The sequence below is a fragment of the Octopus bimaculoides genome, chromosome 6, assembly GCF_001194135.2.
Source record: "Octopus bimaculoides isolate UCB-OBI-ISO-001 chromosome 6, ASM119413v2, whole genome shotgun sequence".
Classification (NCBI taxonomy): domain Eukaryota; kingdom Metazoa; phylum Mollusca; class Cephalopoda; order Octopoda; family Octopodidae; genus Octopus; species Octopus bimaculoides.
In genome coordinates, this window is record NC_068986.1 from 40715666 (window position 1) to 40726903 (window position 11238).

Consider the following 11238-nt stretch of genomic DNA (forward strand, 5'->3'; position numbering starts at 1 on the left):
GATTTGACTGAGGACTGGTGGACCAGGAGCCGACACCAGGCTCCAATCTGATTTGGCATGGTATCTACAGCTGGATGCCCTTCCTAACGCCAACCACTCCGAGAGTGTAGTGGGTACTTTTACGTGCCACCGGCACAAGGGCCAGTCAGGCGGTACTGGCGACGGCCACGCTCGAAATGGTGTATTTTACGTGCCACCTGCACAGGAGCGAGTCCATCGGCACTGGCAACGATCTTGCTTGAATGTCTTTTCACGTGCCAGGGAGGCGACGTTGGTAACAATCAACAACCACGCTCGAAATAGTGTATTTTATGTGTCACCTGCATAGGGGCCAGTCCATCGGCACTGGCAACAATCTCGCTTGAATGTCTTTTCACATGCCAGGAAGGCGATGTTGGTAGCGATCATGCTGGTGATAGACCCCAGTATGCAACTGGTACTTAATTTATCAACCTCAAAAGTATGAAAGGCAAAGTCGACCTCAGCGGAATTTGAAGGTATTAATATTAATTTCTTAAATGAAGTGAGGTGCATAGCAGCAGTTTAGCTTTCAACAAGTTGAAATTCCAGTCAGGTTTCAATTCTGAGTTGGTGCACACTCTTCATTTACATATCTTAGGAAAGATATGTAAATGAAGTGAGTTCATTCGTGACTGTTGGCAACAAGGTATGAATGTTACAAACCCCACTTTTTTTTTTCCAAAATGTAGACCATTTTTATATAATTCTATTCAGGAAGTCTCGAGCTTCAGTGAAAAATAAGATGATGTGAAATTCATGCTATTCTCAGAATCATTAAGCTAATTAACTGTGTAATGACTACAAAAAATTTCCAACAGACAGAAAAGCAATAAAGTCTTTATTGACATTAAAACACTATGATGTATTTTCAAAAATGCACATACAAAAGTATTTATGCTATTGTTGAAAAATATAAATCCCAAATTTGGAAAATATCAATTATTTAACAGCATAATATATTTTTTCTTTTTCCTTTCTATTTTTTCTCCATTATTTTGCGTTCCTTAAGATGGAGTAACTTCACTCTTGCTGCCAACAGAAATATCTACTCCTCCAGAAACATTCATATCCATACCAGTACAATATGTGCCATCAGCTGCTAGGTAAAGACATGCTGTACTAATCTCTGAAGGTGTTCCCATACGACCCATAACCTGCAAAGAAAGAAGAGAAGCATGTGATTAATGGAAGTTGTTCTAAATTATATGTAGTCATTAGTTGCTAATAAGCGAATGATTTTTGAGACAATAAACATTCCAACTGGAGAGAAGCAGAAAGGACAGCCCAGAGTTGATAACAACAGTGAAAAATCATTGAAGGGAGAGACAGACTTAAGAAGAAGAAAAAACTGGTGTAAATTGAGGAAGATTTGGTTGCTACTTCTAGCAATGGAACAATCACATAGTAGCTACCTCATACACTCAAATTAGCATACATTTTTCTGTACTGCTTGAAATTAAAAAAAAATTTTTTTAGAGGAAGATGTTTAGTTTTCAATACCAGACAATGAATAGTAATCTTGGATTTCAACCCATTGGTAAGCGAGATCCAAAGGAAGACAATGGCTAGATTTGAACTTATCTACTCATAGATACAAATGCACTAGAGAGAGAAAATGACATAGGAAGAATGAAACTGGTGTAAATCGAGGAAGATTTGGCTGCCATGTAATAGTATCTACCCATAGATACATAGATTACATAGCATTTGTTTTAAGTAAATGAAACAACAAAAACTATTATAGCTTACATATAAGATTAAATAATATGAGAAGGTACCCAAAAGTAATTGGAAATGTTCTCTGTGAAACAAACCCATTGTAGTTCAGGCTTCTGCAGCTAGAAGCCACTTGATGCGACCCTCAGGCATCAGTCTACCAACTGGTGTCATTGGGTGAAATTGTACTGCCACATGGTGCATTTTTATTTTGTAGTGCTTCTTCCCTATTTGTCGATTTTTGTGATGGCTGAAATGAAGGAACAGCATGCTTCCATGAAATTCTGCAGGTGTTGACTTGCAACAAAGTTCAAGAAGAACATCAATGACACCAATCTAATCAGGTTTTCTACAGCTGGGTGCCCTTCTTGTCACTAAACCTCAGCTGTTTCCAAGCATCATCCCATGGTCAGACATGTTCTCACAGAATATTGGAAATGCATAATATAGCTTGTATGATATTGAGAATCATTTGTAACTATCATGCAGTATCAAGGAGATACAAATATACACACATCATGGGCTTCTTCCAGTTTCTACTTACCAAATCCATTCACAAGGCTTTGGTTGGTTCGGGGTTTTAAATGAAAACACTTGCTAAAGGTGCAACATAGTAGGATTGAACCCTCATTCATGCAGTTAGGAGATAATCTTAACTTCACAACCAAGCATATTTGTGAAATATTTCTCACCTGGGAAGATACTCCTTCATTGTAAATTTTTTCTGGATTCTCTGCATTTCTCTTTAATTCTGCCCACAAAGGTGTCCATATAGCTCCAGGAGAAATTCTAAAATGGCAAAAAATTAAAGTATCAAATATCATGACAAATATCAAGTATCATACAAATTGTTTTGTAACTTAAAGTATGTAAAGATAATTTATTTTGTTGTATTTAGTAATAAATAATGTACTTACATGTTTGCAACAATACAAAAATCCCTAAAACGATGCAGAAATTAAGTTACATCCTCAGGTGAAAGAAAAATCCGAAAGTCTCAACATAACATTTCAGAAAGAAACAGTTTCACACTCTCACAGGTAAGAGCAGAAACTCGTTACAAATAGTTCTCTTCACTCCACTTCTAACTTCACTGAAATATGCTATATTTTGTCACAGGGCACCTACAAAGGGGAATTATCCAAACTCCAAAGAATTCCTCTCAACACATAGCTATGATGCTCTCCCACTACTTCTGTTCATGAACAAAGATGCACATATCGTCAGTCATTAAGGAACATGCTCAACTGGTTATGGTCAAACAACTGACAAACAAATGTGTGGTATTGAGCAGAATATTTGCTGTAGCCCATCTTTTATACCAAGACAAAACATGTACAACAATTATTATTATTATTATTATTATTTTTATTATTATCATTATTTAAGACGTCACACAGTATCCAATATCATGATGTTGTTGACTGAAGATGTGCCTAGCAGGGGTCTGTACTGTCTGTCAAGTCACAACAAGGACCTCAGACAGACAGTACTTTATGCAATATGCATGCAATTCCAAGTAATGCTGATTTTTGCAATACACCTATATTGTAAGTATCTCTAAAGTTTCCAGATGTTTTTTCAGCTTGGGTGGTATTGAACTTAATGTTCTAATGACAACAGAGACAACCTTTATGTTTGACTCTTGTAGCTGCCACACATTAGTGATCTCAATTCTCAGGTTTTCATATTTATCAGTCTTTCCTCTTTCTTTCATGATGAAATGTTGATGTCCTGGCACTGCCGTCAATTATTAGGCACTCCTGTTTGTTGCTCCTAAAGGCTACTATATTTGGCCTTTGGTGCTCTAACACCTTGTCTGTCTGGAAGTCAAAGTCCCAGAGGATTTTTGCCTTCCCTTTTTCATCCATTACCTTTTCCAGTGTACTTTGGTATGAAGCACCCATTACCTTGTATCCATACTTGCGGCATAGTAGCCAGTGAAGGTTTTGGGCTATCTTGTCATGTCTGTGCTTGTACTCTTTCTGTGCAAGACTTTCACAAGCACTAACAATGTGAGTCACGCTTCCAACCCTCTTCCCACACATTTTTTAGAGGTTTGTTGCACTTCTGTGGTATATATCCCTTTTCACTGAGTTGGTATTCAATGCCTGGTCCTGGGCAGCGGTGATTAGGCTTTCAGTTTTCTTTTTTAGGTCACATTTGTTGAACCACCTCCATGATACTTCCTGGTCTTTTAATTTGTTAGTTTCACTGTGGAACTGACCATGTAATTCCATGCGGAGTAAGGTTTCTTCTCTCTCGTTGGCTGTTCATGATCAGAATTCATGAGCATTCTCAAGTTATCTTTGGTAATTCCTTCAGCATTAGCAGCATACTGTAGCAAGTCTTGTTTGCTGTTTACCAAATATTCTACCATGTTTCTTCTTTCACTGTTGATGCACTCCCATATGCTAATCAGTTCACATCCACCTTTATCCCTCTTCCTGTAGAGCCTGTGTACAATCGCCTTAGGGTGGAGGGCAATATGCATTGTCATTGTCTTTCAGGTAGTGCGATCGAGTTGGTTAATCTCCACTTGTGTCCATTTCAAGATGGGTACACTGTAGCAGACTACAGCAACAGTTCATATGTTGATGGCAGTCACAAGGTTCCTTGAGTTTAGTTTTGATTTCAAGAGAAGTTTGAGGCACTTCAAATATGCAGTGATGACCTTGTCTTTCATTTCTCTGAGCAAGATATTGTCCAGTTCCAGGATCCCAAGGTACTTGTACCCATCATCATCTGGGTCTTCCATTCTCTCTCCATTTGGCAATTCTATGCCCTTATTGAAGCCAAATTTTGTTTGCTGCCTCTCAAAAAGGTTGGTTAGAGAGCTAAGAAGCAACAATTGCAATAATCGGTTTCATATTTGGAAAGAATTTTACTCACGTATTCACTCGAACACCATGTTTAGCTTCACTGATAGCCAACGTCTTTGACATGCTTGCAACAGCACCCTACCAACAAAACATAAATGATAAATATGTGAAAGAATGGTAATGGTTTACATATTACACAACATCTTCAGTGCTGCTTTTTTATATTCTCAATGTTTTCCCCTAAATTTTAAGTATTTTTTTCTATATATTTTGTGCTGTTTGTATATTTTTCTATATTTTCTCTAAGTGTTGCAGTGCATTTGTGCCTTGTAATGGATATCTAGATGTGTAATGGATTTTTAAAACTATAATTCAAGGTTTTAGAAAATCAATACTTGTGCATGAACCTCTTGAAAAACATGTTATATATTTTTTTAATATTGAAGTTTAATTAATTAAACAAGGTAACCAATAGCTTTCTATATTTTCCTATCTGTTAACTTTAGAACACTCTTTATTAAACTTTCTCTTCAAAATGTGACATTAATTTTTTTAATTGTTTTTCAGGTGTCACAAAGTTGATACGATTGAGATAGTCTGATCTAGAGTATGCGGATATAATAAAGTCAATAAAAGTATGGAAACTGAGTTCAGTCACAGGCCAAGGTGTACATACATATACATGACAAAAATGTCAGTTGACAATAAAATGAGTCTGAAGTGGGGATGATTGACCTTCTAGAAAGAGCAACCAACACTCACAAATTACCCATAGAAATGGAGGGGCTATTACCAGCAGAATTGTTAACACACTGGACAAAATGCTAAGCAGTATTTCTTCCAGTTTTCCATGTTCTGAGTTCAAATTCCAACAAGGTCAACTTTGCTTTCATCCTTTTAGGATCAATAATATAAGTACCAGTTGTGCACTAGGGTTGATGTAATCGATGTTCCCCCACTCCCCTGAAATTGCTGGCCTTGTGCCAAAATTTGATTCCAATATTAATATATTTTATGTATGTATATATACATATATATATATATATATATATATATACACACCCACACACACACACATATATATATACATATGTATATATATATATATATATATATACACATACAAAATTGAGGATAAAACCATTTAAAGCCAGCGAGTAATAAAACCACACAGGTAACAAATAATACTAATATATTATAATATAAATATAATTATATTAAAGGGTGCAGATAAACCCTACCAATACCCTAGAAATAGACACCAAGTATATATGATTTTCCTACAGAAATAAATGTATATATTCACTTAAATACATTTTTGGTATACTTGTAAAGTAAATATGAATATATGGTATAGATATGCTAAACTAAATATATGGTACGGTGCTATTGCTAGTGCAATGTAAAAGTGGTTATGTCAGTGCCACATAAAAGCACTCATGCCAGTGCCTCATAAAAACACCCAGGACACTATAGAGTGGTTGGCATTAGAAAGCTCATCCAGCCAAGGAAACCATGCCAAAACAGACCAATGGAGCCTGGGCAGTTCTCCAGCTGGCCACTTCCTGTCAAACTGTCCAACCCATACCAGTATGGAGAATGGATGCTAAAAGATGATGATGATGATGTTGCTACAGATACACTTAAACTAAAAATTGTGGTATATCATAATTATCCATTATAGTCATCAACTCGAAGCTACCACTACAAAATTTAGTTAGAAAAATGAGCAAACTAACAATTTACGAATGCAATAACTTAAATATTTTCTTTAAATGTCATTTAATGTTCATTAAACATCTGTCTATATATGTCCTGGATTGATAGGTCTTTAGCAATAACTCATATGGTAACTTATCCAAGCAAGAGCAGTATCAAATGGGAAGAATATAATGCATGTGCTAACTTTCTAACAGAGTGAGAAGTAGAGTTATAATGTGATTATTTAGAGGTTCTGGACCATTGGTGTACAGAAAGGCAGTGTTGTATCTGTATTCAATTTTTGAAGAAGAATAAAAAATAAAATGTATGACACTACTTACTTTTGATGCTGTATAAGGGATGGAGTCTTTCTGGCCAAGGTAAGTCACCACACTAGCAATATTAATAATATTACCTTTGGCAAGGCGTATGTAGGGAAGGGCATACTAGATTTAAAAAAAAAAAAATGAAAAATGAAAAATTGGATCTATATAGGGCTAAAATATTCATAATATAGATGTAGAAAAAATTGTAATGACTTTTGTAAGAAAAATAAAGATATTTTGAATAAACGAGTGATTGGTCAAGTGATGTAAACTCCTCTGATGAGAACCTAATGAGGTTTGAAAGTTGATATAGGTACAGGTGTGGCTGTGTGGTAAGAAGTTTGTTTCTCAACTACAGGGTTCCAGGTTCAGTCTGTGTGGCACTTTGGGAATCTTCTACTAAAGTTCTGAGGCTCTGAGTGACTCAAAGCCTTGTGAATAGATTTGATAGATGGAAACTGACAAAAGCCCATCAAGTGCATACTTGTGTGTGCATGTTTCAAAGAGTGCAGTTCGATTATAACAGTTATTTTTACAATGGAAGTGACAAAGGAGCATATTTGGCATATTTTGCTTTATGAGTTCAATAAAAGCAACAACACAACGGAAAGTGTGAGTAATATTAATGCAGTATATAGGGATCAGACAATAAGCGTAAGCCAGAGTCAGTGGTGGTCTCAGAAATTCTGAGCCAGAAAATACAGCCTAGAAGATGAGCCTCATCCTGGAAGATCTGTAGAGCTCGATGAGGATGTCCTGCAAACCCTAGTGGAACAAAATCTCATTGTAATTGTTGAGGAACTAGCAGAGGAGCTTGGATTTTGTCATTCAACCATTCATAGACACCTGCATGCCATCAGAAAAGTCAGCAAATTGGGTCAATGGGTTCCTCACAAACTTCTGAGTCTAATCACCCACAGAGAGTGAATGTGTGCTCTTCTTTCCTGTCACTTCTCATGAATTAACCTTTTTTGGACCGAATAAAGATTGGTGACGAGAAATGGGTTCTCTATAAAAATGTTAAGCACTGAAGATAGTCGGTTGGGACAGGAGAAACACTGGTACCCCAGGCTAAAGAAGGTCTTCACCCACATAGGGTGTTATCTGTTTGGTGGGATATGAAAGGTTTAGTCCACTTCAAACTTTTTAACCCAAACCAAATGATAACAAAGGAGATCTGCTGCAAGCAGCTTGTGTGGCGTAAGTCAGTGCTAGAAGAAAAGTGATCATCTTCAGTTTCAAGACGAAAGGAGTTGTTCCATCAGGATAATGCTTGGCCACATACAGTAAGGACAACATTCTAAAGGCTGGAGCAGTTTGAATGGGAAACGATGCTCCACCAACCATATTTGCCAGACATTGTCCCATCTGATTATCATTTATTCTGTAGTCTTCAAAATCATTTGAATGGAAAAAATATGAATTCTGTAGATGAGGTCAGAACAGTACTGGAGGGGTATTTTTCATCACGGACAAGTGAATTTTGAAAGAGGGACCTTGCAAGTCTACCAGATAGATGGAAGAGCATTGTAGAAAATGAGGGAGTGTATATTCTAGATTAAAAAAGAACTTTGTTTATCTTAATTTTGAAAAATAAAAGAAGTATAAAAAAAACGCATTATTTATGGGATGACCCAGTATGTATACACACACACACACACACACACGTGTGTATATGTTTGTCTCTCACCACCATTTGACAACTGGTGTTGGCTTGTTTATGTTCCCATAACCTAGCAGTTTGGCAAAAGAGACTAATAGAATAAGTATCAGCTTTAAAAAAATAAATAAATACTGTGGCTGATCTGTTGAATTAAACCTTCCAAGGAAATTTTCCAGCATGGCTGCAGTCTAATGATTGAAACAATATATGTATGTCATTATTCAGCTTTATTTCAAGATTTCTTGCTAATAGAGAAAGAGTTGGTTTCTGACCTAGATCCAAGGCTCATTCATTGGGATTTCAACAACATCAGTGTATTTTGTTTGTTTGTTCGTTCATTTGTGCATGTGTGTGCATGCGCACAAAACACACATTCAAAAGTCATATAATTATGTGTGTCATTGAGATGTGGCAAAGAGTGAAAAAGGAATTGTTTGATGCTGTTGATATTGTATGAAGCGTAGTGTAGTTACATAAGAAAAATTAGTTTTGCTTGTATTTTGTTTTTGTCAATTCAGACCATACCATGAAGTCAGTGGGTTGCTGCATTTTTGTAATATGGCTTGGAAATAAAGGCACTTTCTTTGAATCTATCTGCACCTTCCAACCATTAGCAACCAGCAGAAGTCTGGGTATTGATATTCCTTTGCTTATTCTCTTGTATTGTCTTTTCTCACTCTCCTTCTACAAAATAAGAGTTTGCAAATTTTTGTGAGGATCTTCATTACATTGCATTTCTTTTTCTGCCAGCAAAAATATGCAAGACTTCATTATGGTGCTAGGTATATTCTTCTTAAGCCCTTTGCTCCCTATCAAGGATAGGGCTTTTTTTTTCCTGCTCTTGACTCTGGGCTGTCTTATCAATTTCTTACCTTTCCTAGGTTTTCTTGGCTTTGAATTGTCATTGATGCTTCTGTAACTCTGCTTGTTTCCTGGTAGAGGTATTGGCCTTATGCAAACACTCTGAGAACAGGTGGTTCATATTAGTCTGGCCTCTATCCTTTGATCTGCCCAGCATAGGAGGCCCTACCAAGAATGATGAATGTATTGGCATGGACATGTGTGATGGATCTCCAATGAATGTTGTAGAAAAAAAGGGAATGCCATTTGCTTATAGTGGAAGGTATATAACATAGAAAAATTAAGACATGATGGAAAGAAATGATTATAACAATAACAATGATTTATAAGAGAAGAATAAATGAGGTAATGAGGAAACTAACCTTGCATGTGAGGAACACAGCAATTAAATTTACTTGAAGAAGTTCATTAAAGCATTCAACTGTAACATCTTCAATGACAGCATATCCTGGATCTGAAAAAAAAATTACTCGCTAAAAATCATTCACTATACCAGTGGTTCCCAAACTTTTTAGAGACGCGGCCCACTATTTATGACACCAGTTTATGGCGACCCACTTAACTCTACTGGGTAAAAACATTAATGAAAGAAACAAATTTATTTCAGATTACATTTTCATTGAGGCCTGTGAGAAGGCCTCATTTATATTAAATGTGAAAAAAAAAATGTTTTATAACTGTTTCAATGTCTCCATACCCTATGGGCAGGTATTAACTCTAATACAAAACCTCGAAGCAGTAACTGTTATCGGCTCGATCAGTGTTGTACTGCGCCTAGTTAAAGTTCTTTATAAATAGGTAAAAACAGACTTTTCCTTTTTACGATTACATATGAATAAATAACTTGAGAAAATGACCACCTCTGATTTGTTAAGTTCGTGAAAAAAGCCTACTGCTTGATAAAACAACCAGTCTGGTATTGAAAACATGAGTCTTGAACTATCTCGATAGACAGCAGTTAATCAAAGCTAATGCGTAATTTTATAACTTTTTGCGACTCACTAGGATTCCATTTGCGACCCATCAGTGGGTCGCGACTCATAGTTTGGGAACCACTGCACTATACCAATATTACAGTGAAAAATATTTCAAGATGTTATTACCATGGTAACAAAGAGTGTTAAGATGTCATGACTTTGGTGATAACAAAATGTAATCAAACATTGTCTGCTCTTTCTTATAAGTCATGCAGCCTCATAGAGACACCCTCATTGGTTTGTTATATAAATAATTTTTTAAAAAAAATGTCTAGGAGTGATATTAACTTACGGTAGCCAGCATTGTTGATTAAACAGTCTATGGTGCCGTACTTCTCAACCACCTTATCAATCATGTTCTGGCAAAAGAGAAAAGGTGAAGAATATTAAACCATGATACAAATACCTACACAAACACATACACACACTGCCTGAACAGCAAGTTTGATAAGATGATGATGACATATATATGTGTGTTTGTGTGTGTGTGTGTGTGTGTGTATTTATATATATATATAAATACACACATATATACTTACAATATATAGGTAGGTATATATTAATTTAAGTGTACAGTATTACATATCCATTATAGCCGGTCTTACCTTTCGGTTTTGCATTAGTGGGTTCAACAGAGTGTTAGGTAACAATCTGATCAATGGCTACTTCTGATGGGCACAGGGTTACATAATTGGGCTGTTACCTAACACTCCACAGAACCCTAGTGTGAAACCGATTGGTAAGATTGGCTGTAACGGATATATAATACTATTCACTTTGATTAATATACCTGTTCTACTGACAGTTATACAGGGGTTGGACAAAATAATGGAAACACCTAGCATCATAGCATCATAATTTTGAAATATCTATAAAACCGTCAAAAGCTTGTTTATTTTTATGTTTTTTGATTTATTATTAGTGTTGCTTAATATATTTTGCTAAAATTGCTGTTTCTTTTCAGATATCATCAGAAAAAGGTAATTAAAATTCATTAAAATGACAGATCTATTGGACTTTCAAAGAGGTCAAATTGTTGGTGCTCGTATGGCAGGTGCTAGCGTAACAAAAACAGCCGAAATGTTTGGTGTATCAAGAAGTACTGTCTCGAAAGTAATGACAGCCTTTGAGAAAGAGGGAAAAACCTCCTC

At 36.1% G+C, this 11238-nt stretch overlaps 1 protein-coding gene across 2 annotated transcripts in view; it reads right to left on the bottom strand.

The window, feature by feature from the left end:
* Nucleotides 1-838: 838 nt before the first annotated feature.
* Nucleotides 839-11238, bottom strand: part of LOC106876893 (17-beta-hydroxysteroid dehydrogenase 14) — a 17130-nt gene continuing 6730 nt past the window's right edge. For both annotated transcript variants that reach the window (XM_014925641.2, XM_014925640.2), the window contains 6 exons: nucleotides 10380-10446; nucleotides 9473-9564; nucleotides 6602-6706; nucleotides 4630-4697; nucleotides 2430-2526; nucleotides 839-1175 (listed from right to left, as the gene is read on the bottom strand). In XM_014925641.2, the coding sequence (XP_014781127.1) occupies nucleotides 1026-1175; nucleotides 2430-2526; nucleotides 4630-4697; nucleotides 6602-6706; nucleotides 9473-9564; nucleotides 10380-10446 (579 nt within the window). In that variant the 3' untranslated portion in view covers nucleotides 839-1025. The remainder of the gene's footprint in view (nucleotides 1176-2429; nucleotides 2527-4629; nucleotides 4698-6601; nucleotides 6707-9472; nucleotides 9565-10379; nucleotides 10447-11238) is intronic.